The sequence below is a fragment of the Rhipicephalus sanguineus genome, chromosome 7 (genome assembly GCF_013339695.2).
Source record: "Rhipicephalus sanguineus isolate Rsan-2018 chromosome 7, BIME_Rsan_1.4, whole genome shotgun sequence".
NCBI classification, from domain to species: Eukaryota; Metazoa; Arthropoda; class Arachnida; order Ixodida; family Ixodidae; genus Rhipicephalus; species Rhipicephalus sanguineus.
In genome coordinates this window covers 51,620,872-51,648,768 of record NC_051182.1, presented here as the reverse complement: position 1 = coordinate 51,648,768, position 27,897 = coordinate 51,620,872, and the positions used below count along the sequence as shown (strand labels likewise).

At 48.5% G+C, this 27,897-nt stretch overlaps 2 protein-coding genes and 1 long non-coding RNA gene across 3 annotated transcripts in view; all 3 read left to right on the top strand.

The window, feature by feature from the left end:
* LOC119399439 (cytochrome P450 6a8) overlaps positions 1-27,897 on the top strand; it is a 462,184-nt gene that overhangs the window by 75,228 nt on the left and 359,059 nt on the right. The window lies entirely within an intron of this gene.
* LOC119399442 (uncharacterized) lies at positions 101-8,510 on the top strand. Its single transcript, XR_005184861.2, has 3 exons — positions 101-204; positions 8,274-8,337; positions 8,412-8,510. It is a non-coding gene; the product is annotated as an uncharacterized LOC119399442 (long non-coding RNA).
* The window catches only part of LOC125759287 (cytochrome P450 3A19-like), a 40,112-nt gene continuing 23,373 nt past the window's right edge, over positions 11,159-27,897 (top strand). The window contains exon 1 of the mRNA XM_049417698.1: positions 11,159-11,859. Coding sequence (XP_049273655.1) covers positions 11,789-11,859 — 71 coding nt within the window. The 5' untranslated portion in view covers positions 11,159-11,788. The remainder of the gene's footprint in view (positions 11,860-27,897) is intronic.

Sequence of the window (27,897 nt, the reverse complement as noted above, 5' to 3'; positions counted from 1 at the left end):
CATTCATTGCTTCGCTGTGGTGGAGAATCTGGGATTTTTATTTTTTTCAACAGATAATACAACACGTGTGTGTACAGCAATAATAATGGTGACACTGTTTTCTTCAGGTTCGAGTACCGGACATGGCCCAAATTCTTCTGGACGCTCTGGTCGACGCTGACGATTCTGATGTTGGGAAGCATAAAATGCCAGGAGAGAGCACAGGTATCACCGAATCTTTCGACTTCACGTACGAGTCGGAATTTTATTCTAAATGTCAGGCAAAGAACACCCCAATCTCGTAGGCGTCGTGAGGAAAAATATATGCGGGCCATGACATATTGATAATAATTAGAGGCTTTAAATAGATGTCGAAGGCGTCCCTAGACGTTTCAAATAACTACTTTAACACATCAGGAACATCTCCAGGTGTCAACATTAACTTAAAAAATACTTCCACGGACGGAATGTGCGTGATATGGGCGAATGTGGAGCCAATCATATGCCTGTTACAGGTAGTGTTGTCTGTTTTGAGTTGGCTCGTTTCTCAACCCGGCATTTTCCAGTTCATTGCAGTATTTCTGAGTTAACCTAGCAACCAACGGCACGCTATTTGACGTGCTGAGCTTGTATGCTCACATGAATGTAGGCCTCGGCTTCAAAACACCTGTCCTCAATTATTTGTCCAAGCCATTCAGTGAGACCTTGTAACTGGCCCCCGCCACGGCAACCAGCCCTCTTCGTACGGCCTAGCCTTCCTAGAGTGAATCATCAAGCCTTTGAGACGATTTGTGCACAATGTGTGTGCATCACTTCTTTTAGCACAGAGATGTATGGACGCGTTTGTCCGGTTTGCGATGAAGACGAGAAATTAATCATGCCGGTGCGACCACGTCAAGCGAGATATAGCATAGCGTGGCCTATTTGAGCCATCTCAACCATAGCGAAGGCTAATTAAAACTAGCTGAACATGGTAATGCCTAATTAGATAAGCGTATTTAACCTAATTAGGTCAGATTCTAATTATCATAATGAAGCCGAGTTGAAATTCTGGTGTGCCCAGTAATGCTGTGCTCGGCAAGCTGAGCCGAGCTAATCCCCCTTTAAAACTAGTTAGGACAGAGCCCAGGTCCTGAGTCCTTCGATTGTGTTACGTGTCCTTCGCGCTTACAGACACTATGAATCAGTACCAACTAGCCCGATCTCAGTGCCTTCTGAGCCTAGGTAGTTTGTGCCAATTATGCTAAATAGCTAATTAAGTCTAGGTTGACTAGGGATGCCTGTTAATCGAGACTAATCCTCGAACACGCATATTAAATCATGCAAGCTAATCATATTATTAGGATAATTAAGTTATATTTAGGACTACGTTGACCTAGGATACAAGATGATCGAGACCACGCCTCGAGTGTGCAAATTAGGTTAAATAGCCTGAGTAAGCTCATTAGAGTAATTACGGTAATTAAGCTGCTTGGCGCTGTGATTGCCAAGCGATTGCCAATCGAAGCCGATCGATACCTAGCCAATACTCCTGATTTACATTGTGACCACGGGAACATTTGGTGCATCGGCGTGTGAATGCACGTGCGCCTATTCAAACCAGAACCAGCCGAATGCCTACCAGTTCTCCTCTGCTCTAGCCTTGTGAGACTGAGTGCAATCTGCCTAATTTTTTTTTCTTGATTGTGTCGGCTAGTGGCTAAGAAGTAGGAAGATACATTGAGGTTTCGATGAATTGAACCTGCTGTGTAATAAATCTGCGTTCATTTAACTTCACTGTGCAGTGTACAGTTGCATATGATCATTTTGCTGAAGGCACCACAATGCGCGACGATATGTTCATCGTGCCAGTTTGCGCGAGCCACGTGAGAAGTATAACTTTGCTTTACTCGAAAAGAAGATAACTGAAAACGAATGCAAACTGTGTTCCTAGACTGAGATTTGATTATGTTTATGCAAAAATAGGGAATGAATTACTTCAAGATACCCAGGTTTTTAGTTAGAATTCAACTAGGATCAATTGCTATAAAGCACATAAGTGAATGTATTATGACAATACTTTTGTTGCAATGAATATTGAATGCCTCGAAATTAAACTGTGCAGAGTTGCCGCATTTACGAACAGTTTTTCATAGGTAGGGTCTGAAAGGGTTAAGTAATAATAATAATAATGCTAATAATTGTTGGGGTTTAACATTCCGAAACGATCATATATATGAGCGACACCGTTATGAAAGGCTCCGGAAATTTTGACCATCTGGGCTTCTTTAACGTGCACCTAAATCTTAGTACGTGGCCCTCGAGTATGTTCGCCTCCTTCGAAAAATGCTGCTGAAATGGTTAAGTGGCATAGCAAGAGCCGCTGTGCGGCATTGACAGCGGCATATCTGACCGATTTCATTTGTCAGCCAAACAGTGGCTGACCTGAATACAGTTGCTTTCAAACTCTCCAACCAGTGCTCCGAGCGGATATTCAAAGACATCGTGCAATTGTTATGAGTGAAGTGCGCGAGTGTGGTGCTTCCGATGGTTGGAGCAGCAAAAACGACGAGGACGGACGTACAACGTGCTACTTGCGCGAGCGCGCCGAACATCGGAACATGGGGAAAAAAAGCGCAAAATAAGAAAATCGCCAAGAGCCACTGCGCCGAAAAGGAGGGAGAAGAAGAGCTGCGCGGGGTATTCGAAGGACGTGGCTAGGGTGCGGACTGCGAGCTTGTCGGGCGCTTGTACCCGGGCTCTGAAGGCGTCCACCTAGCCGGCGCAGGCGGGCACGCGGACCTGGCGACCATACTACCGGCGTGGCTTTTTGCTGAGGCCCCGGCTGGCGTGGTTGTGGTTCTCGGGCGGGAGACGGCACCGCCGATGACGGCATCCACCGGAAGCGGAAGTGAGTCGTCGGACTGAGGGCCCGAGCTTGGAGACTTCCACCACCGCGTCCTCCTCACCTGACTGCTTGTCTGTCGCCCAGACCGCTTGGTGGCCCGTACCCGCTCTGTTTCCCACATCAGGACTCTCCTGACGACGTTAGCGGGTGGACGTGCACGATTTGAGGCTTATGATAAGATTCCCTTGGTTAAGGAGAACTCTATGTAGTTGTGGTCAGGCTGACGCTTGTTAGCTTAACCTTTTGTTGATTCTATGTTTCCATTTCGCTTATTTTTCTTTGTGTGTACAAATATATTTCATTTCTCTAAAAAATCAAAACGCTCACCCTCCGTCTCTTATTCGAGAAATAGTACTGCACAACTAATTCCACTTGCTTTATTAAACGAACCTGTCACAAATTGCCGTCCGCGCGACAGGACGTGAGCGTTTGACACCCAGTTCTCGGTTTTCGTAACGGTAAAAAACAAAATGAGCACGCGAGAGTTGATGGCGCTAGCAGAACGCATGGGGTTTGGAAGGAGCAGAGTTGCAGGCATGTTTCGACGAGCGAGAAGCGCGAGCGCGCGAGGAACGAGCGGCGGAGAGAGACGCGAAGAAAGAACAGCTCGAGCTAGAAGGCCGCAATTTACAGCTGCGCCTTCAAGTCGCAGAAAAGGAGGGCCAAAGCGTAGAGGCAAGCCAGCGACGCTTGGAGATAGAAGAACGGACGCTGCAACTGCGCCTGAGAGTAGCTGAGACGGTGTGGGGAGCCTACCGTGGCTGACTCTGGTATCCAAAGGAGCGCGTCTGCGGTAGTGAACCCGCATAACTTATACCAGGTTTTAACGAGGACCGAGATGATCTCGATGCCTACCTGAAGAGATTTGAGAGAGTGGCGACAGGTCAAGACTGGCCACGGGAAAAGTGGGCAACCGCTCTTAGCTTGTGCTAAGCGGAGAGGCTCTGAAAGTATTTGGCGATTGTCGCCTGACGATTCTCTATCGTATGACAAGGTCAAGTTGGCTTTGCTCCAGCGTTTTCGCTTCACGGCTGAAGGCTACCGGGAGAAGTTCCGGAAGAGCAAGCCTGAAGACGGCGAAACTGGAAGGCAGTATGCCTCAAGACTCCAAAGTTTTTTTGACCGATGGATAGAAATGTCCCATACAGGGAGGGACTTCGATTCTATCCGTGACTTGATTGTGGCCAAGCAATTCATGGTCAACTGCAACAGTCAGCTGGCGCTCTTCTTACGGGAGAAGAAACTGCAAGACTCTGGAAGCCATGGCAGATGCGGCTGATATTTTCATGGAGGCAAAGCGATTGAAGAACTTCTTAACAGTTCGGGATAAGTGTGAAGACACAAGTGTCAAGGCTGAAGCAGTTCCTCGAGCCCAAGAGCAGAGGTGCAATGTTTCGTTTGTGGCCGTACAGGGCACAAGGCTTCTGACTGTCGTACTAAGCCGAAGCAGTTATATTGCACATGCTGCCGGAAGTCGGGCCATGACTTTAAGGATTGTGTGAGAAGGAACAACACTTCAAGGTCAGCTACCTCTTGTTTGCTGTTACCTAACGACGAGACTATTCCAGAACAACCCACGGACGATGGCAATGCGTCAAAACAAGGTGACGATGTCATTGGCACGGTGAAGACGCAACCGCTGGGTAATACTTGTCACATGCCAGTGTTACCAGGCGAAGTCAATGGACAAATGGTACGGGTCCTAAGGGACACCGGGCAGTAACATTTTGGTTGTACGCCAATCATTAGTACCACATAAAGCGTTCACTGGCACTACGGCTACTTTGTGGCTGGCTGATGCGAGCGCCATTGTAGTCCCTGAGGCTGAGGTGCACATCAGATCTCCCTACTTTTCCGGGACGGCCATTGTCAAGTGTATAGCATCGCCACTATACGATGTCATAGTAGGGAATGTACCTGGGTCACGTGATGCCAATGACCCTGAAGACTGCTGGCAACTTCCTTCTCGAGATGAATCCAGCAAGAGAGAGATTCATTCTGCGGCCGAATATAACCGACCAAGTTCACTTCTGGTTGGAGTAACAGGACCCAAGAGCTCGCGGAGATTGACACCAGCTAAATTCCCTGGGCAAATATCTCAGAAGTCTCAGAAGAGGTATTACGACCGCCGCAGCAAGCAACGAGAACTGAAAGCTGGCGATCGGGCTCTGATCCTGCTTCCAACAAGCAATGACAAGTCACTAATGAACTGGAAAGGGCCGTTTACCGTAACAGGGAAGAAAAGCGACTATGACTATTGGCTGGACCTAGGACACTGCAGAAAACTCTTTCATATCAATGTGCTGAAGAAATATGAAGAGCGCCGCCAAGAAGAGCTTCCCCAAACGTCCTCTTTTGTCGTCGTGGAGGAAGAGGAATCTGAGAAGCCGTTACCTAGCTTCAAGGTCCAAGACAGCTGTGGTATTGGCCCAGGCAGGAATGTGATAGTATCCTCCACCCGATGTCGTATGCCAGTCGCCAAATTCAACCTCGCGAAAAGAGATACTCCTCAGTCGAGCGGCAATGCCTGGCGTTGGTTTGGGCGATCGAGAAATATCATGCCTTTCTCTATGGAACAAATTCGTCGTACAAAGCAATCGCCAGCCACTGCAGTATCTCTTAAGAACTAAACACCTGAACAGCAGGATATTACGGGGGAGCCTTGCATTGCAGGAATATTCATTTCGGGTCAAACACATTAAAGGCTCTGAAATGTTGGGCGGAGTATATAAGCCGGCTGTGAGCTTGTAATAGTTCCCTAAACACAAGCTTACTTCCCTGTTTTCTTTTTCTTTGTTTGTTAGGAGTGTTCTGTGTATGGACGACACTTAGTGATTTGTCGCGCACTGAACTGCAGTTTATTTTTCTCCGAAAAACAAACTCTTTCAAAAGGGGGACTCTTGTTATGAGTGAAGTGCGCGAGTGTGGTGCTTCCGATGGTTGGAGCAGCAAAAACGACGAGGACGACGTACAACGTGCTACTTGCGCGAGCGCGCCGAACATCGGAACATGGGAAAAAAAACGCAAAATAAGAAAATCGCCAAGAGCCACTGCGCCGAAAAGGAGGGAGAAGAAGAGCTGTGCGGGGTGTTCGAAGGACGTGGCTAGGGTGCGGACTGCGAGCTTGTCGGGCGCTTGTACCCGGGCTCTGAAGGCGTCCACCTAGCCGGCGCAGGCGTGCACGCGGACCTGGCGACCATACTACCGGCGTGGCTTTTGCTGAGGCCCCGGCTTGGCGTGGTTGTGGTGCTCGGGCGGGAGACGGCACCGCCGATGACGGCATCCACCGGGAGCGGAAGTGAGTCGTCGGACTGAGGGCCCGAGCTTGGAGACTTCCACCACCGCGTCCTCCTCACCTGACTGCTTGTCTGCCCAGACCGTTGGTGAGCCGTACCGCTCTGTTTCCACATCAGGACTCTCCTGACGACGTTAGCGTGTGGACGTGCACGATTTGAGGCTTATGATAAGATTCCCTTGTTTAAGGAGAACTCTATGTAGTTGTGGTCAGGCTGACGCTTGTTAGCTTACCTTTTGTTGATTCTACTGTTTCCATTTCGCTTATTTTTCTTTGTGTGTACAAATATATTTTCATTTCTATAAAAATCAAACGCTCACCTCCGTCTCTTATTCGAGAATAGTACTGCACAACTAATTCCACTTGCTTTATTAAACGAACCTGTCACAGCAATACAACTCAAGCGCATGCGTAGGGAAATTGCTTTTGAACTGAATATTTGCCGCGAAGCCTGAGCTTTACAGCATCGTCGCAACACAATTAAACTAAATGTAGCGCCAGTGGAGTAGCGGAAATTTAGAGATTGGGACACAGAAGGCAAGACAAAAGCTAACTTTTAAGAACTGTTTATTGGAAGCACATACCTGTGCGTACATAGGTATGCATGAAAGAAGAAAATTTTGGCGGCTCGTTTCGTTGTTTTACGCAACCTTAATGAAAACACGCAAAGTGTGAAGCCAAGGAAGGCACAGGGGGACGTTAATTGTGCTGTTTTAATTGTATTGTAGTAATTGTGGTATACATGTGAAGAAAGTAAAGTGGACGGAAAGACAGCTTGCTGCCGCCAGGGACCTAACCTAACACTAGAACTCCCGGGATTTGCATGCATATATACCCGATAAACTAGACGAGAGGACTACCGCCGCCGTAGCTCAGTTAGTAGAGCATCGGGCACGTTATCCGTAGGTTGCAGATTCGGCACTGCCGGCGGGAAGTTGTCCTTTCGTTCACTTTACTTTCTTTCCATCTATATTACAATTATTGTAATACACTTAAAACAGTAAAAATTAATGTCTCCTATATCTTACTAAGCCTCACCATCTGCTGGTTTTCATACAGGTATCTGTTGTTTCAAGTGAACTTTGTTGAATGGTAGCGATTGCTTGGTCTTGCCTTCTGTATCCCTGCCTCTAACTTTGGGTTATTAAGGCAAAAGCTTAAATGGGAAAATTGACCGTCGGCGTCCCGCGTCAGCGGCGTCAACACGAGTAATGCAAAAAATCAGGACGTGATGACGTCACAATATGACGTCACCATGGCGTCACAGCTATAAAAATTTGTGACGTAATCAGGACGTCACATAACGCGACGTAACATGATCACGTCATCAGATGATATCGTCACTTGGTCAAAGGTGAGCCGATCACGGATAGTCATGGCCGTAACAGGGTGGGTAGAGTGAATTTACAGATAACACATGACAAAGAAGGAAGTACAACATTGTATACTGAAAACAAAACTAGAAAAATACATATTTTTCAGACACAAAATCCGAAAGTGTAGAATAAACATACAGACAGACACTCTGACAGTGATATGGTATGCAATATGAAATAGCTACATGATGTAATTTCGAACGTCGTGACAGAGTACGTACAACACTAGCAATAATCAGTTTTGTAATAGATTTTTAATGCACTCTTCAAAACTTCCAGTGCTCGTTGAAGTCAATACAGACACTGACAAATCGTTCCACTCTTTTATCGTTCGGGAAAAAAAAGAATAAGCACAGACATCAAGACAGAATTTGGGAATCGAAAGCAAAAATTGATTGCTTGATCTGACGTTGCTGGTTTGTCTGAGAATAAGATAAGTTTTAGTTTCAATATTACGTGTAAACAAGCCCAAGCTCCTCTCCTGACACTCACAGCTGCTTACAGAAAAAGGAGAAGGCTAAGACGAATGCTTTACTTACATTTAAAACTAATTTAGGGAAGAGTTAGAGAAGGCTTGGTTATAACAATAAAAGTTGAACTTGTGTCATAGATCATTGTACGAAAAGTCAAGTTTTCGGCAATCTGAAAGTGCACGACTATATATGTGGTATTGTAAAGCAGTGAATACCAACAATACACATGTACATTCACTAAGGTCTCTTTGTTTTCTCCAAAGCTCCGCTGCCACCAGAAACACTCAACCAGCTGGCATCGAATTGCATTGCGGTATTCGTTGGAGGGTAAGAGTCGCTCCCAGGGAATATTTGCCCTCAACTAGTGGTGTCATTCGAGTCTTCGTTTTTTGACTTCTCAGGTACGACACCACGAGGGTTGTTCTGACTAGCTGGTTTTACGTCATGGGTAATACCCGGAGGTGCAGCAGAGAATGAGGAAAGAGGTGGCTTGAAGCTTTTGCAAAAGAGGTGATCTACTATTATATTATTTTTTAATCCGCATATGCCGTACGTACTTTCATGTGGCCACGTATACGATGAGCGCATGTTTTGAAAGAGACAAGGTTCTTGAATTAGGGCGTTGCTGTTTTTCCCCCGAAATATTAAGTTCAATCGTGAGCAGTGAGTGTTGGTCGAGTAATTTCGTTTATATCGTGCAGCAGTGCAGAGGGTTCTGCGATATTACGTAATACACTACTCCGCAATAAATGAAAGTAGGGCTTGTTGAAGGGCTAGTTTCCTTCAAAGTAGCATGCGCCACCATAGTACATTAATTAAAAAAAAAAGAACAGGCGAGGACTGGGCACAGGAGCTCTTGTTGTGTGGTACTCCTCGTGTGTTCAGTCAATACGCTGTCTTTATTTCAAAGTATTCCGTGATAGTTAATACCACGATGGTTGATTGACAAGATTGCGCCCAATGATAGGCACATGAACGTTTATGCCCTTCCACTGAATGGCACAGTCAGCGGTATATCACATTGTACACATTAGCGCTCACCAAAATGTCCTTGCCCACTTCGCTTCTCCGATGTGGAACGCAGATGGTGATGCTAACCCTTATGATGGGCGAAACGAAGTAATCGTACATATGTAGGATGATGAAAAGTCATCTAACAACGCTTCTGGAAGTTCTGAAAAGAAATATCTAGATATAGATGTATAGATTTGTGTTAGGGAAGACTCGAGGTTATTGTAGGCTATAATCTCAACTTTGCGGTAATATATGGAATCCCTGTCCTTCACGTCGGCTTAGGGAGGAGGTTGGAGTTATTTTTCCTGTTATTGTTTTAGACATTGTATGAGCTGCATGTGACTAGTGTGGCTGTAGGGCAGGCTCGCCATACCACTGGCACCTTGCAGCCTTGCGCCAACCATGTTGCGCCAACCTTGCGCCAACCATATGACTGCTGAAACGGCGTAGTGTGTCGATTTGCTTCAGTACGAAGCAGTCATGCCTGATCAAGTGGTGTTATTTGCTCCAGTTTCAGGCGAAATAAGCCGCATGAATAAGCGTCTGGTTACGAAACGTCTGGCGAAAGAAAAAGACCCTACGATTGGCAACTAGGCCCTAGAATATGTGCAAGCCTATGTATATGTTGTCCCATAACTAACAGTGCAGCATGCATTTTCGATGGAGGCGAAAATGTTTGAGGCCCGTGTACTTAGATTTAGGTGCACGTTAAAGAACCCCAGGTGGTCGAATTTTCCGGAGCCCTCCACTACGGCGTCCTTCATAATCATATCGTGGTTTTGGGACGTTAAACCCAAGATATTATTATTAAGAGTGCAGCATGTTCGCGAAAGCGAAATTTAGGCGAAAATAAGGATCCGCTGGCCCGCACAAGGCAGAAGTTGTCACATGTTGAAAGACGAATTAGTTACCGCTGTCCTTTAAGCGAAAAAATTCGAGTAACTTTATATTGCAAGTACATATTGCGCAGGAAATACAACCGGTTGGTAGGTGAGAGAAAGGGAATATGCGTAAGGGGAAGGGAAACGCATCAGAACACGGCCGCTTGTTACGTGGGGTTATTAAAGTAAGGTCACAGGCGTTAGAATAAAACTTGTAGGAGACATGCTAAAAAGGATATATTTGGGAAACCAATTCGCCCTGCACAACCTATGAGTGATCCAGATGCTGTCGGTGAAGTACTCAGCGGATGACAGTCAGCATTAGCCAGTGTATTATTTCACTGGAAGCAGTGTCTTAATACGCAGCTTGATCTGTGAGTATAAAGTTGAAACATGGCGCTAGAGTTAACGTTTTATGAACTCATATCACACCCGATAGGGAAAGGTAAGAGCGCCGAGACGGGAAACACAAACAACTCGGAGCCTTCTGATTTCCACGTCGTCTTGCTTTCGTTTTCGGCTGTGGTTTTTTTCCTGATTTCTCAGGCGCATGTACACTTCTAGCTCAATATGGACTACGCATATAACAGCGTATATCAGGAGTTACTATCATTTGGCTGTTTAACTTCTTTCTTTAATCTGTGGTTTATCTATTAGCGCCTATACTTTTTATATTAACGGCTCAGTAAAACTTACGTCATTGAATAGGATCTGCACCAAGTCACCAATCACAAACATTTCGCGTCTTTTCCTCATAGCGGAAAATGCGCGAAGTGTGCAGTACGCTTTCCGGACGCCTGGAGAAATCTCGGAGGCTTTCTTTCGGCGATCCCGGTTATTCCGGATCACAATGCCAAACTCCGCCCCCCCCCCCCCAACCAAAGCCAGCAAAGCGCCAGAGGGCAACACATGAAAATGAAAAAGGCAGATTGTCACAATCTTTGTCGCCGTATCTGCTGACATGCTGACTGATGTGCCGTTTGCTCCTTTTTGATGTTTCTTTCAGCAGGGAGACCACCTATCTCTGCTCACTCTCACTACGCTTCCTTACTCGAACCAAGTCATATCGGAGACCATGCGTATGTACCCGCCAACAATCACGTGAGAACTTTCAATACGCTCTCAACATGTCCCTGCTCATTATGTGTTACCACTATAGTCCACTAAAATATGCCTTTTAAAAACTTGTTAATAAATAAAATTGATGAGTAGAACATGAAACTATCAATGACAAAATTAAAAGTGTCAAAATTTGCTTCAGACCTGTGTACAACGAACTTGTAGCGAGTAGGGCTTCGATAGATGTTGGGCACTATGTGGCTAAAATGATGTACTTTTCGAATGTGTTAGTTCGAAATAAGTTCAAACATTTTGGTATTCAGCGAGCCTAATGTGTCATGTTCCCACTTCACGAAGCTGAAGCTTATTCATGCGCGTACCTGTATATCGAACAAACTTAGCCTTAAAGGACAGTGAAGTTGTCGTTACTGGCCAGAGTACTCGCTCAACAGACCGAAGCGATATGAACCATTTGAAATGGGGAAAGAGTTTCTTCGTCAAGCTCCACGGCTTTTTAATGCACCGCGCGTATTGAAATAAAGCAAACAAAAACAGAATAACTACGCAGTGAGCTAAGAGGTAAAACTGGCGATGCTGTGCTACAGGAGATCATAACTGGCAGATAGCAGAGAGCTTTCAACCGGCCAGGGTGTGGCACAGAACATGTCACCGCGTAGACAGTACCGAATGTCGTGTGAATATGCCTCCCCGTTGCATATTTACGTTTTTACCAATAAATCAATCGTTGTCACAGATTTACGACGCGGTGCGCGGACGAAGACTATCGTTACGGAAAATACGTCATCAAGAAAGGAACCTCCGTCATGGTGCCTGCGTACCAGCTGCACCATGATCAAGAATACTGGAATGAGCCAGAAAAGTTTGACCCAGAAAGGTGAGCACATGTGCGGCATGTTCAAGGACGGATGACTAAATATCAGAGATTATTCGCACATAGACTACAATGAACCTAAAAGGGTAAGTAAAGATACGCGCAGTCTAAAATTTTGCGATGAAGAGATAACTGCGCACTTGTATAATGTGCACATGCTGCCGCAAGACATTTGCTAATATGTGGCGTGATAAAGAAGTTAAAGGAGATAAAAGAACCATAGCGGCTCGTTTCGGTTTCTCACTCGGTCTCGCCACCCTTATCCGCCGCGCAGATGTGCAGGCGTAGCCCGTTGTTCGGACCACGCCCACATCGGCAACGCACCACGACGCAAGCGATTACATCATTTGCGCAGAGCCAAACAGCGAGCTGGGCTTCTTCCCGAAGTCGCTCGTGTCAATCACTCGTAGGTGGCGTTTGAGGCTGTGCGCATGTGTAGTGAGCAGGAGACACTAGATAGAAAGTTAGAAACGGTCTAGTGGACACAAATGATAAAAACCACGAGAAAACACAGGACACAGCCAAAAGAAGTCGACGGGACAGGCTGGCACTTACAGGTGAACAGAAAACCGAGCTTGAAAGGCTTATTTAAACCCACCGGCAACCGCTTTGCGCATGCGTGAGCAACCATGCTTCACCTAAAACAAAAAATAATCGAAAAAACTTAGCTAGCATAACCGCGTTCAGGAAGATAATATCTTTGTCAGATAGATACTCTAACGTGTCACTTACACAGTCATTACCCCGTTTCTTTATGTAAAAACGTCTAAAATTTCCCTTTTGTTCTTTGTCCCGCCCCTGCCCAAAACACTAGTGCTTTTAAAAGCAGGAGTGCCCAGCAGTGCCTGCAGTGGCTCGGCAGATTCATCATCTGCCCAGCCACTGCAACAACAACAACAAGATTAGTCTTCAGAATCGTCCGGTTTCGCTGCTTCAAGCCTTGTGCGGCTTAGTGCAAGCTTCGGCAATTTTTTTTTCGTTCAATTCATTCATATTGTGAACTCATTTTATTGTTCATTGACGTTGGCATCGTGACATTCTTCATTTCGTATTTTCACTTCGTATTTCTACTTGATCGGCGTTTTCGTATTTTCTTTTCTTTTCACGCGCCTTTGTTACAGGATCGGGCCATGATACATTCTTTTTCTGGAAGTGGGGTTAATGCAACCTGCATGCAAAGGGTCGAATGCAAGTGTTCTAGCCCAAAAGAGGACGGCGCGCCTCTGCACTGCTCGAGAGCCAGCCCGGACGGACGCACTATCCAAGAGCCAGGTACTCTGCGATTCATTTATTAAAGGCACACAGAACTTCAGAAGCCTTGTGGCAATATAATTAGATGTGACTCTGATTCGTCAGTGCAGTCCCCAGCTTGCCACTACAGAAGCAGGGCGTGAGGTGTGTGGCGTGGCTCATGTCTCGTATTTCTTGACAGGTAACTATTGCATAGTCATTGCTGCCAGGTAATGTAGGACGGTGTGTTAACTATAAATGAAGATAAAGGTTCTCAGAACGTTCTATTATGCGGCCGATTCTTCCGCAAAACATCTGTCAAATGACCCTATTGAAATATTTGCTCATCTGTAATCTCTTATTTCTTTATGCCAAGTAAAATGCAAAACCTTTTCCAAAAAACTGTCCCAAAATTTATGGCGCTTCCAATACAGAGGAGCATGCAAATTTCTCTCGCTCTACATTTTACAGCGAAAGCTGTTACGAGATCCAAACAACGGTGCCGCAGTTGTCCGTAAGCGCTATCGCGTTAAATAACAAAAATGAAATGAGAAAAAAAAATGCCCAGGACCGGATGAGATTTGAACACGGGCCCTCTGAGCGGCAGTCGAGTATTCCATCACAGAGCCACGCTGGCGCTTGACATTCCTATGCAAGAACGCCAGGCCTCCGCAGAAAGCGCAGCACAGTCACAGAGAAAGCTGAAAGAGCAGCATTTCTAGAGCCCGTTGTAAACTCCCTTGGGGCTACTAGTACAAGTACACTTGCAAGGTACCCACTACGCCATGAATAATTATTTTTGTCAAGTTTAGAAACACCCACTACGCCATTATTCATCATTCTGCGGAGTAGTAATAGTAGCAATAAACTTTTATTAAGCTGTTTATACAGAGAGGTTGTTCGGGAAGCCAGCCCCTAGTGGGTGAGCTCCCTTACAATACCAGGTGGAGTCCCTAGTCAGGGACCCCATTGGTCGTGACCGCTGTCCCGACACGCGGGGCATGGTTTTTGGGCCGGAAGGTCCTGGCAGCCGAGCAGGGCCGCCTCCCAGTCCTCTCGGGTAATAGTGGACGACTTCAACCTCCCCAGGAGGCTTTGGGGCTATCGCAAGGAAGAGATGCGGAGAAGGACACTTGCGGAACTTCCACGCTGGGCATCACTCTTCTGAGGAGAGGCAAGATACCCGCAACATGTGTCTTCTGCATGATGCGCACTGTGTTGGTGCGGCGGCTGATGACGATCAAGATTTATGGCTGCAGCCTTTGTAATGGGTTGAAAGTTTTAAACGACCCACTAGGTACTAAATTCGCATCGTGTGATGCCCGGCCGTTATTTTAGTCTTGTACCATGCTATGTTAGATACGTTAACGTGAGAAAGACAGAGAGGGAAAGAACTTTATGAAGCCCTGAGGAAAAGGATCATGGGGGCCTCATGGGCTTCCTTGGCAACAATACAAGCACGATTGTCAGGTACCCCCTACGCTAAAAATCATAGCTTTTGCGGAGTACGTAAGCACCTACTATGCCATTTTTCGTCAATCTACAGAGAACTGTGGTACCCACTACACACCTGTAATGCAATAAGTGAACTTCGTTGATGCTGTGCCTTGTGACCACGAAAATTATGGCTGAGCCCTTTGTAATGGGTTGGAAGCATTCAATGACCCAGCCGGTTGACATTTCGCAGTGTGACGCCTGCTTACAGAATTCGCGTTTTGGGGCGCCTGGTTGTTATTTTACACTTCTACCACGCCATATCACATAGGTTGATGTGGATGCTATCCGATGTATAAGGTTGCCTGTATAAGGTCTTTTTCAAAGTAATTTCAAGCACACGGCATGGCTCTGTGGTAGAATACTGGATTGACACGCAGAGGGCGCAAGTTCGAACCAGGTTCCATCCTGGATATTTTTCCTATTTCATTTTTTTACGCGATAGCGGTTACAAACACTGGCTGCGACGGCAAACTACGGCGCCAAGAACGGTTGTGGTTGTGATCCCATTACAGCTTTCGCTGTAAAAGACCCTATACAGGCGCCAGGTCGAGCAAGGAGTCACGTTAACTTATGTAATATAGTGGGGTAGAAGAATAAAATAACTACGAGGCGTCACACAGTCCTAATTTCGCAACCAGTGCGCAATATAGGTTCCCCATCAACTACAAATTGTTCAGCCATAATCTTTCATTGTCATAAGCCACATACGGCAACAACAAAATGCACATAAGGCCTTACAGATGGGTAGCGGGTGTCTCGCTTATCCGCAGAAAGACGAAGAATGGCATAGTGGGTACATCCCTACTTCACAAAAATAATGATTTGAGAAGTAGTGGGTAGCTTGCATGTGTAATTCTCTTACTTGCCCCGAGGGAAATTAGAACGGCCCCTAGAAAGGCCGCTCACTCTTCCAGCTTTCGATTTTACTATGGGGCGCGTTCGGCGCAGACCTGGCGTTTTTTTAGATGCGAAGCAGCGTTGGCGCTGGGCTTTGTCCGTAGTGCCATTGGTGACCGTCCGCTTTCTACAACCTACCATAGCCATCTGTAACATATTGCCACGTGCATGCAATAAGGAAGACGACGGCAACACAAATTGGCATATGCTGCGTGCAGAAGATAGAAAGGAAGAAAGAAGAAGAGCTCGCTGCGCGCGGTATTAAAAACTCCGACCTGCTGTTCTTCTCTTGATCTGTGCGTTACGACCTCTCTCTTGACGTCGTGACACTGGTGGAGGTGCTGGACCCTGCAATCTGATGCAGGAAAGCCTGATTCGGACCCGTACGCCCAGTCCGGAGACTCAACCTCTCGTCACGACTCCAGTGCACCGATTCAGCCGGCGCCTACTAGGCCTAAGCCCGAAGTTCTCGGCTGTCCCTCCTCTTATCAGCATGGCAGCACCTACAACGTCGGCGGATCTCTTTCCATCCCAGGTGACACTTGAGCATCCTCGCGTTCCCGAAGTTTTCCGCGGGAAGCGTATGAGGATGTCGAGGACTGGCTCGAACAGTTTGAACGGGTAGCTGTTGCTCAATCGCTGGAGCGAACAGAAAAGCTTGGCCGTGCCTATTTCGCGCTGGAGATAGCGCTCGTACATGGTACGAAAACAGGGCGGCCACTTTCCAAACTTGGGACAATTTCCGCCAGAAGCTGCTCGAAACATTCCTGAGCTCAGACCGACGGAATCACGCACAGCAACTGATTGAAGCCCGCGTGAAAAAAACCTAACAAAACCGCAGCCATGTTCGCAAAGGATATGGCCCGTCTGTTCCGCCGGGCTGACCCTGACATGCCTGAGTCGAAGAAGGTGCGTCATCTGATGCGGGGAGTAAAGGAACCACTTTTCGCGCTAATGCGGTAGCTCGAGAGCTCACAAACCGGGCGCCATCGGAAGAGCTGTCCAATCCAGACGATGCACCAACAGCACCACTCAACTACACTGAAACGCTACAACCCTACGACCGACGAAGCCGCATGTACTTCCCACCACCACACAAATCACTCAACCGAGAAGACGCTGTTGCCTGGCGGCAGCTTCAGACTAATTCATTCCCCTGCCTTTACATCCTTCATCTCTTCCACCCACACAATATCCCTCATACTGTCCCTATTGTGGAGCGAAGCCCACGGTGTATCACTGCACCTGGGAGTGTCCACAACCACCGGGCTGCCGCCCTATTCCTTCACCCTCACAATCCTCTTGGGAGACTGCGCTGACCAGCTCAGAGCCGCAGGAGCAGCGTCGGCTGATCCAGCGGGCACGTTGTGTGGCGCGAGCCAATGGGGCCCTGAACTAAGGGCTCCACCCGACGAGGATAATCCTTGAGGCCTTCACAAATAAAAGTTTTATTTCTCTCTCTCGCGGGCCTCGTACGAAATCCACCAACAGTAGACGAATTCATAAAAAAGGCGACTGTCATCGAGCGGGCACTGCAACAACGATGCCGCCACTACGACCGCCTGCCCAGCCACACGCCAGTAAGCGCTGCGGCTCAGAACGCTGCCGTTTGCGAAAGTTCCCTACGACAGATGATCAGGGAAATACTGCGTGAGGAACTTCGTGCCCTTGGCGTTCCTTCCACCGATCCACCAGTAGCTTCTGTTGCCGAAATCGTGCGCCAGGAGTTTAGGCATGCGTTCACATCACCCGCACCATGTCCTGAGCCACGTCCATTGAGTTATGCTGATGTGATTCGTCGGCCTTCGCCCACACCTGAGGCAGCGCCCTTCCAGCCACGGCCCTTCCAGCCACGGTCCGCTGCCTTGCCTTGGTGGCAACGGGATTCTGTGAGACGACCACCAGTTCGCAGAACCGACTTGTGGCGAACGGCCGATCGTCGACCCCTTTGCTTCCACTGCGGGGAACCAGGCCACATTCTCCGCTACTGCCATCATCGAGATGCTGGGTTTGGCAACTTTTCTCGCCCCGCATCTTTTGGCATTGAAGACCATCGAGCCAACGATGGTGATCGCCTGCCGACCAGCCAAGTAACTTCACCACGTCGTCGCTGGAAATCTCCGTCACCTGTGCGTCAGACTTTCCCCGAACCACCAGAGCTACGCTGACGTCGCCAGAGGCCGTCCCCTAGCCCAAGCCGGGGAAACTAATTGCTGCGACCTCCGGGGGCAAGGTTGCCAATCGTCGAGACGCCGAAAAGTCCCCCCTACCGCCGAACAAAGACGATATGACGACGACGACAACGACGAATGCTAATGCCGACGAAGTCGTACGGGCAGATGTCAGTATGCTCGTAGACGGACATCATGTGACAGCACTGGTTGACACAGGCGCTGACTTCTCGATTATGCGGCAAGAGCTCGCCAACCGCCTTCGTAAGGTCAAGACACCGTGGACAGGGCCGCACATAAGAAGTGCTGGGGTCACCTAATGACTCCCACGGGTAAATGCACCGCTCGGCTCCTCATCGGTAATTCTAGCTTCGTCGCCTCTTTTGTCATTTTGCCAGAGTGTGTACAGAGCTCATTTTGGGCATGGATTTTCTGCAAGATCACGGCGCCGTCATCAACATCCCAGACGTATGGTGACGTTTTCAGCACATCCATATGTCGACTCCACCATTGACGAACCACACGGGCGTTTGCGAGTAGCCGACGATGTAACGCTCCCGCCGAGATCCTGCTGCCTTGTGTCGGTGTCAATGTGAAAGGCAATGCCATAAGGATGTGATAGCAGAGCAAATAGTTACGCTGTTGCTTATGCAAGGCGTTTCCATCGCGAGAGGCGTCTTTGCACTGACTGAGGCAGGCAGAAGTGCTCCTCACGAACTTCAGCAACGAGCGCCGTCACATCCCGAAGGGCACCGCAATTGCTTACTACGACGACATAGACCAAGCAAGGCATTGTTTCGCTTTGCAACCGGACGACGCGACTGACCCTGCCTCGACTCCTTTATCTGTCGACGTCTCCTCTACGCTGTCGCCATCAGATAGGAAACGCCTATTGGAATTGATACACCAGTTCCAGATTGCTTTTCGTCTACGTCAAAGGTCAAGCAAACACCATTGACAAGCATCGAATAATTACTGAAGATAACACGCGACCAATCCGACAAAATCCCTACCGTGTGGCTCCGAAAGAACGCGAGGAGATTCAAAACAAGTACAGAAGATGCTCGAGGATGACGTCATACAGCCTTCGAAAAGTCCTTGGGCATCCCCTGTGGTTTTGGTAAAAAAGAAAGACGGCACCTTGCGCTTCTGCATAGATTACCGCAAGTTAAACCAAGTCACGAAGAAAGACGTCTATCCGCTGCCACGCATAGACGATTCGCTTGATAGGCTGCGGCATGCGCGCTACTTTTCATCCATGGACCTGCGAAGCGGCTATTGGCAGATAGAGGTCGACGAGAGAGATCGTGAAAAAACTGCCTTTGTGACACCCGATGGTCTTTACGAATTTAAGGTGCTTCCATTCGGGTTATGCTCAGCGCCAGCCACTTTTCAGCGTCTAATGGACACCGTGCTGTCAGGCCTGAAGTGGCAAACATGCTTGGTCTATCTAGACGACGTTATTGTATTTTCAGCAACGTTCGAGGAACACCTAAGCCGGCTATGCGCAGTTCTCCAAGCTATACGCTCGGCTGGCCTGACGTTAAAGCCGGAAAAATGCCACTTCGGTTTCAGTGAACTCAGCTTCCTAGGCCACGTCGTCAGTCACGAGGGTGTTCACCTGACCTGGACAAAATAGACGCTGTGGCAAAGTTTCCTGCACCACAAGACAAAAAAGCAGTGAGGCGCTTCTTAGGGCTGTGCGCCTATTACCGCCGATTCATCGCGGACTTTTCATCTATTGCAGCGCCATTGAACCACTCACACGAGAGGACGTTCCCTTCCTTTGGGCCGAAAAGGAGCAAATGGCATTTAACGAACTACGTCAACGCTTGTAAACACCACCAGTTCTTGCGCACTTCGACCAGGAAGCCCCTACAGCACTCCAAACCGACGCCAGCAATGTGGTCTGGGTGCCGTGCTCGTGCAGTGGCAAGACCGCTCTGAAAAAGCAATAGCGTACGCCAGCAGCTCTCTCTCTCGCACGGAGGAGAACTACTCGACAACCGAGGAGTGCCTCGCCGTGGTGTGGGCGGTATTAAATTTCGTCCATATTTGTACGGCCGCTCATCAAGGTTGTCAGCGATCACCATTCTCTTTGCTGGCTTACTAACCTGAAAGACCCATCTGACCGTTTGGCGCGCTGGAGTCTGAGCTTCAAGAGTTTGACATGACCATTATTTATAAATCCGGAAGAAGCATACTGACGCCGATTGTCTCTCGCGGTCGCCTGTCGAGCCTGCCGCTATTGATGACGAAAGCATGGACGCTGCATTCTTGGAGTCGTCAACACGGCCACCATTGCACAAGAGCAGCGCGGCGACCCAGAGCTATTACCGCTCATGATTTCTTAGAAGGACGATGCAATGACGCGCCGCGAGTATTTGCCAGAGGACTGCCGTCTTTTTGCTTGCGGAACAATGTTCTGTACAAGAAAAACTTTTCTCCCACCGGCAGCGCGTACTTGCTCGTCGTGCCTGAATCACTTAGAAAAGAAATTCTGAACGCGTGCCATGATGAAGCCACTTCTGGTCACCTAGGCTACACCCGGACATTGTGCCGACTGCGAAGCAAGTACTATTGGCCAAAGCTACCCCGACATGTGCCGACTGCGAAGCAAGTACTATTGGCCAAAGCCACCTGCTGCCGTTAAACGTCACGTGCAGACTTGTGCCGACTGCCAAAGACGCAAGGCGCCCCTGGCAAGCCAACCGGTCTCTTTCATCCAGTCGAAGCACCAGCCAAGCCATTCGCCCACATTGGAATAGATTTCCCAGGCCCATTTCCAACTTCTACTGCGGGGAACAGATGGATTATTGTCGCCACCGATTACCTGTCCCGCTACGCGGAGACTAAAGCTATGCAGCGGGGCACAGCAGCAGAAGCGGCTCAGTTCTACATAGAAAACGTCGTCCTTCGGCAAGGCGCCCCAACAGTTGTGATCACAGACAGAGGAACTGCCTTCACCGTAGAGCTTTTGGAGTCGGTTCTCAGGCTCAGCGGTACGGCTCACCGTAGAACAACTGCATACCATCCCCAAACAAATGGACTAACGGAGCGCCTTAATAAGACCCTCACATACATGCTCTGCATGTACGTCGACACTGAACATGAAAACTGGGATCAGATATTGCCTTACGTGACCTTCGCTTATAATACCGCTCGACAAGAAACTACTGGCATGACACCGTTCAGTTTGATCCATGGTCGCGAAGTCACGACAACGTTGGACGCTATGCTGCCGCACGAGTGTGGCGACATTCATACATACGCCGAAGAACTTACTCAGCGCGCCGAGGAAGCCAGACAGCTTGCCCGCGTGCGCATCTGTCATCAACAACATCAAGATGCGAAACGGTACGACCTACGACACAAATTCGTTAGCTACACACCAGGCGACAAAGTATGGGTCTGGATACCAATACGCCGACGCGGACTTTGTGCAAAACTGCTCAGACGATACTTTGGGCCATACAGAGTCACCCGACGCTTGAACGACGTGAACTACGAGGTCGTTCCGACATTAATTGCATCTCCAGTCGCCAGAAACATTCACCCAAAGTCGTCCACGTCGTCCGGATGAAACCGTACCTATCCAGCTAACTCTCGTGTATTGTGTGGGTTCCACTACATGTGTGCGTGCTTTGCTAAGTAGAGCGCCAAGGTCGCGCATCGGGACGATGCCTCTGTCGGAGGGAGGCAAATGCCACGTGCATGCAATAAGAAAGACGACGACAACACAAATGGGCATATGCTGCGTGCAGAAGATAGAAAGGAAGAAAGAAGAAGAGCTCGCTGCGCGCGGTATTAAAAACTCCGACCTGCTGTTCTTCTCTGATCTGTGCGTTACGACCTCTCTCTTGGCGTAGCGACAATAGTTTATAGTGGGTAAAAATGAAATACATTGACCTCTCAGGTGCCTTAACAGACTTAACATATCAAGTTTCTGGACATTTCGTTGAGCCAAGGCCCCCAAAACACGACGAATACAGTTTGAAATCCGTGACGCACGTGCGGAAATTCCAGCGCGAAATTTCAAAATGGAACTTTGACCTTGATTTTCACGTTTATTCATAAACTCAATGATGATGAAATTACTCACGTTCGGGTTCTCAGAGTACACTTTATCGGTCTAAACCGATTCACTGTTTCACTTTAGTGACACTTTAAGACGGAGCAAAGTCCAAGCTCGGCCCGACCCGAGCCCGCCACGCCAAACCCGGGCCTGGCCCTAAGCCTGGAGCTTTAGGCCCGACCCGACCTGAGCCCGCAGTGAAAACTACTGTACCCGGTCTAGCCCAGCCCACGGGCCGGTTCGGGCTCGGGTTTTTGGGTAGGCCCGAGCCTGTGCAGTGCTCTACGCGCTACTGGTTCCCTCAGCGACACCCGCAGTACAGCGGCCCTACCCGGGGCCAATCCGCGAGACCTTATCCGGAAAACTAAGGGCAGCAACCGATGTAGGTGCGGTTGCTGTACGACAAAATGCCGATGATGCTCCGCCACCGACGACGCCGTGACGAAATCCTAAAAACACGCTACATGCTGAATGGAGCCCCGTTGACGAAACTTCACAGGCGGAAGAAGACCGGACGACACCACGAAGAAACTACGGAACAAGCCCACGTAGGCGAGATCCGACGGCGCGACCTAATTGTAACGCAAGACGACCAACTAGCGATGTCGACATGCTCATCGACAGCCACATTGTCACCCATCTCGGCGACACTCGAACCGTCTATGCCACCGTTCACCTAGAAGTTAAAGATAGTTGGTTTCGCCTGGGAAGGCCCCAAAATCCGAACCGCTTGATGCCATCTAACAAGGTCGTCTGGAGTCTGCACAGCAAGAGTAACCATCGATAATCGGACTTGTCCTGCAAGCTTCGTAATCTTGCAACAATGCTCCAGGTATGTCATACTTGGCGTGGACTTCTTATACCAACACGGCGCCGTCATCGACTTAAGAACCAAGTCGAAAACTCTATCGTCGGACAAAGCGACAACGCTGATAGAACCGATGTCAACGTGCCCTGAATGTGCTTGAGGATCAAGTCACCACCTCGCTCCAGCGTCATGCTTACCATCGGCATCTAAATAGCTGAAGACATAGAGCGTGTCATCGAGAGAGATCAGCGTTTGCTGCTAGACCGTGACATTTGCGTCGCGAGAGGCATTGCTCGGCTGTATGAAGGAAAAGGAAGCGTGATGCTAACGAATTTCATGCAAAAGTGCAGACACCTGAGCAGGGGCACGAAGAATGGCTTCATCGTGGCCGTAAGCGGTGCATTTGCCTTTTCAGGATCTCACGAAACTACAATGATGATCGCAATACCTAACCTTCCTTCGACGTCACCAAGTCTTCCCACTCTCCAAAAGGAACAGCTGCGATGCCTTCTGCTGGAATACAAGGCCTGTTTCTTCTCCTCATCGCGGGTCCGACAAGCGCTTGTTGGTGTATGATACCGCATCATAACGGAAGAAAATGCTCAGCCACTCCATCAGCGTGGTCGAGGTACAAATCGACGAAATGCTGCAGGATAACATTATACAGCCTTCCAGGAGTCCGAACGCATTACCAATAGTCTTCATGAAGAAGGATAGAACTTTGCGTTTCTGGATGGAGCTTTGCGTTTTTTTGCGTTTCTGTGCCTGAACAAAATCACGAGGAAGGACGTATATCCCATCCACGGATAGAGGACGCCTTGGATTGACTTTGAAACGCTAACTACTTTTCTGCGATGGACCTCAGGACGGGCTCCTGGTAAAACGAAATCGACGAGAGAGACCGTGAGAAGGCAGCCTTTCTAATGACGGACGCCCTGTTTGCGTTCAAGGTCATGGCATTTGGTTTTTGCTCGGCGCCTGCGATGTCACAGCGCGTTATTTACAAAGTGCTGGCTGTATAAAGTGGCAGACTCGCCTTGTCTACCTGGATGACGTCGTCATCTTCGTTCCCAACTCTGACGAATACCTTCAACGCCTTGGAACAGTGCTTCAGGCATAAGGTCCTCTGGAGGACCTTAGTGCCTGAAGCACTGAAACTGGAAAACAGCCGATACGCGTGCGAAGAGTTCTCTTCCTGGCTTGGCTTCGTGATGCGCTTACGGTAGGGAGACGCTACAAAGTACACAGGACACTGTGTTACAGCACGAGCGCAAACTTCAACTGGTTTTTATATTCAGCGTACACATAAATATAAGTTCACAAAAACACGTGGAAAGAGATAGTACATTTGACTCGGCCTATGTGACGCCATAACGAACTCTCTAACGAACTTTCGTTCTCTTCCTAGGACACGTCATCAGCAACTCTAGAGTCCGCCCTCACCCGCAGAAGGCAGCTGCAATCGCTACATTCCCGCCACCCACTGACACGAAGGCTGCGTGTCGACTTCTGGGCCTGTGTGCCTATTACAGGCGGTTTGTCAAAAACATTACATGCATCGAGGAGCCACTTATTAAACTAAGACCGACATCGAGTTCAAGTGGGACACGGCGCAAGTCACGGCATTCAAGAACTGAAAGGACACCTGCAAACGCCTCCGATACTTGCTCATTTCGACGAATACGCTGATACCTAATCCACACCGGCGCAAGCAGCGTAGGGCTCGGCGCCGTCGTTGTGCACAGGACTGATGGACTGGAAAGGCGTGTCGGCTATGCAAGCCGTAGAAAAATTTTTTTAGCGCTGCAAAGTTGAGGACGAAAAAACATGGACAACACAGACGAAGCGCATCTAACAACTGAATTATTGAAACAAGAAGGTCAAAAAGAGAGGAATAAAAGACGTAACATACGAAAGAAAAGGGCACTGTAGGCAAACCACGCATGAGCCAAGCATCGGTGCTATCTATGCAGTGAAACACGTGCATAAATCTAATTCAAACTTTACGTCTGTACACTGAGGTCACTTATGCTCCGATTACATTAATATTTGTGTCGCTAAACATGACACTTGTCTTTCCGTGAGTGCTATAGATGGGGAGCTAACGCATGCGCCAACATCCCCGACATCATACTGTAAGCTTCAATGATAGTTGTTTTTTTGTCCCGCTGTGCGCACAATGGAAGTGTCCCTGAAATTTGGGTTACATTTACAATCAGAGCAGTGCTGAGCGAGATTCCCTTCGATTGCAACCATACTACACAAATCTTGTGTTCCTGAAGCCTTTTGTTCAGGCAACTGCCCGTCTGCCCTATGTAAGATGCCCCGCAGGTTAAGGAATCTATGCAGTGTTTCACTGCATAGATAGCACCGAGTTGGCTCATGCGTGGTTTGTCTACAGTGCCTTTCTTTCGTATGTTACGTCTTTATTCTTCTCCTTTTTGACCTTCTTGTTTCAATAAATTCAGCTGTTAGATGCGCTTCGTCTGTGTTGTCCATGTTTTTTCGTCCTCAACTTGTGCACGCTAAAAAATTTTCTACAGTATGTTCCAACTAGCCCCCACCCAAGCTCTTCTGTATGCTAGCCGGTCTCCATCCTAGGCGAAAGCCAAATATTCCACAATAGATAGGGGGTGTCTGCCGTCATCTAGGCTACGCCAATCTTTGCCCGCACCTCGACGGTAGGCCCTTGAAAGTTGGAGCGACCAACGTGCCTTGTGTTGCCTACCTAACTTGAAAAAGCATTAAGGTCGCCTTGCACGATGGAGTCTGAGACTTCAAGCATTCGACATTACCGGTGTTTACAAGTACGGAAATGAGCACTCTGACTCCGACTGCTTCTTTTGCAGACCAGTTGATCCCGCCGTGTATGACAATCTCGACTAGACAGCTTTGGAACCCATAAGGCCGACGACTTCGCCGAAAAACAGCGAAGAGACTCGGAACTGAGAAGCCTGGCAGATTACTTGGCAGGAAAGACCACCGTGTACCAAGCTATTCAGACGAGTGTTGGTGTCATTCTTTTTCTTGCGGCTGGGCCGCGAGAAGAACTCGCTGGCCGTGCCAGGTACCTTCTCGCTGTATCCTCGGCACTGCGGACAGAAATTCTGTAGGCCCTGCACGACGACCGGACGGCTGGTTACTCGATATTTTCCGCACACTCGCGAGGATACAAGAAAGTACTACTGGCCACGCCTTACCACTGACGTCACTCGTTACATGAAGACATGTCGGGAAGTAAGCGACGCAAGACACCGCCGAGAAGGCCAGGGGATTTTTTCAGCCAATACACCCACCCTGTAGGCCCTTCCAGCGGACCGGGATGGACTTGCTGGGGCCAATTCCAACGTTGACGTCCGGCGAAAATGGATCTTCGTACCCACGGACGGACCACCTCACCCGCTACCGCTACGCCGAGACCAGGACACCGGCTAAAGGAAGTACCGCCGGGGTAGCCCAGTTCCTCGTTGAGAGCATTGTCATTCGTCATGGCGCCCAGAGGTCCTCATCACCGACAGTGGCCTCTCCTGATGACCTAACCCAGGCTATCTCGGGTAAACCTAGACAAGCCACCGCCGTACCACCGCCTACGACCCACAGACTGGTGGCCTCACCGAGCGTCCAAATAAGACCATCGCCGACATGCGGGCCATGTTCGTCGATATCCAACACAAGGCATGGGACGCGAGCCTTCGGAACATGACATTCGGTACAACACGGCACGGCAAGAAAGAACGCGCATGATGCCGCTGTAGCTAGTTTACGGAAGGAGGCCCTCCACGACGCTCGACGCCATGCTGCAGACCGTCAGTGGCGAGCACAACTTGTGCGTTGCGTTCGACCTTCGGCGCGCGGATGCCCGACAACTCGCCCACCTACGCACCAATAATCAGCGAACGACCGACACCCGCCGCTACACAGTTCGGTGACGCTTCGTGGAATACCAGCCTGGCGACCGTGTGTAGCCCTCGTATTCTTGAACGTCTCTCCACTCACCGCCAGCTTGACTCGAAAATAACGATGGCAGCGCCGCCTCTAGGTAGAAACGGTCAGTCCTTATGAGCCATAATCACTAGCAATGCAGAAGGCAGGTGATAAGTGAGTTAGTCAGCCATTAGTCGCTCTTCGGGATAAGGAAATTTTGCGCTATAATATTATTTTAAGGTACTCATTCAAAAAAATCTTCATTTGAAAGCCAGCGCTCGTGCTGCGTCCACTCTTTCTAAGTGCTTGTTCCTTTTGTCCTGTTTTGATTATACCCGCTATGAACAGAGGACAATCTTCTCAGCAGAAGCATAGGAAACATTTCATAATATAATTACGGGATTGCTGTGCTGAAGGAAAACTTCGCCTCAGTTCGTGGTTTCCCAGCACGCAGCTGACCGTAACCGCTGTAGAAACTGGGGATGCTCCGCCCCCTAAACATTCCTCGGTGGAGACGGGCGGGGGGGCGGGCTAGTGCCCCCTTATCCCCCTGGTAGAAACGCCTATGAGTGTAACCGATGTCAATAAATAGTCTGGTTCGTAAGTGCTTTGTTTCGCGCTATCCTTTGATTATCTGATGATACCAAGTATCCCAACTTTAGCGCCCACTGAGACTTGCCCATGGATTGGAAATCGTCGAAATTTATATTATTTTGGCTTTAGAGCCGCATTAGGTTCGTTTGGTAAAATTTTTGTAAGTTGTATTCTGACTAGCTGGCTGAGTTCAGGTTCGGTTTTCTTGATTTCGAGCAAGCTGGACTGATATAATTTACATGAGAATCACTCACTATAATGGATGTGATGATTGGGTGAGATGTAATGAAGAATAAAGCTCGATTAGTGACAGTCTTGAAGCTTTACATATAATTTTGACCATTTGTGTGTGTTTGCGAACACAATTTCAGTACGTTCAAAACTCGTTAGTCAAAATGGTGAGCTCAGTGTTTTCTGAATCGTATCACCCAGTTTCGAAGGGTTGACGCTTGGGCAAGTTGATGCAGATTCATTTCTAAATGTCAACAGCGCAAATATTGTTTCGGAAGGAACGAGACAAACAGAGGCAAAGAGCGCCCTTTGCCTCTATTTGACTCGTCCCTTTCGAAAACTTGAATGCGGTGTGAACATTTAGAAATCAGTTTCATCGATGGTTGTATACAATATGAAGTCAACAGTGGAAGCTTCGTACGTCATTGTTATGCTTCAGCATAAAACACTGTATCGAGATCAGAATAGGAAATCTTGTTCACATGTCGGCTCATGCTGCTAACATTTACAATCCTGCGAAATAATTAAGTGACATTTAATGACATGAGCGTTTAGGCGAGTTGGATCTCCACTTGACAAAGAAAGTAACAGCGTGACACAAAATTTAGCGAAAG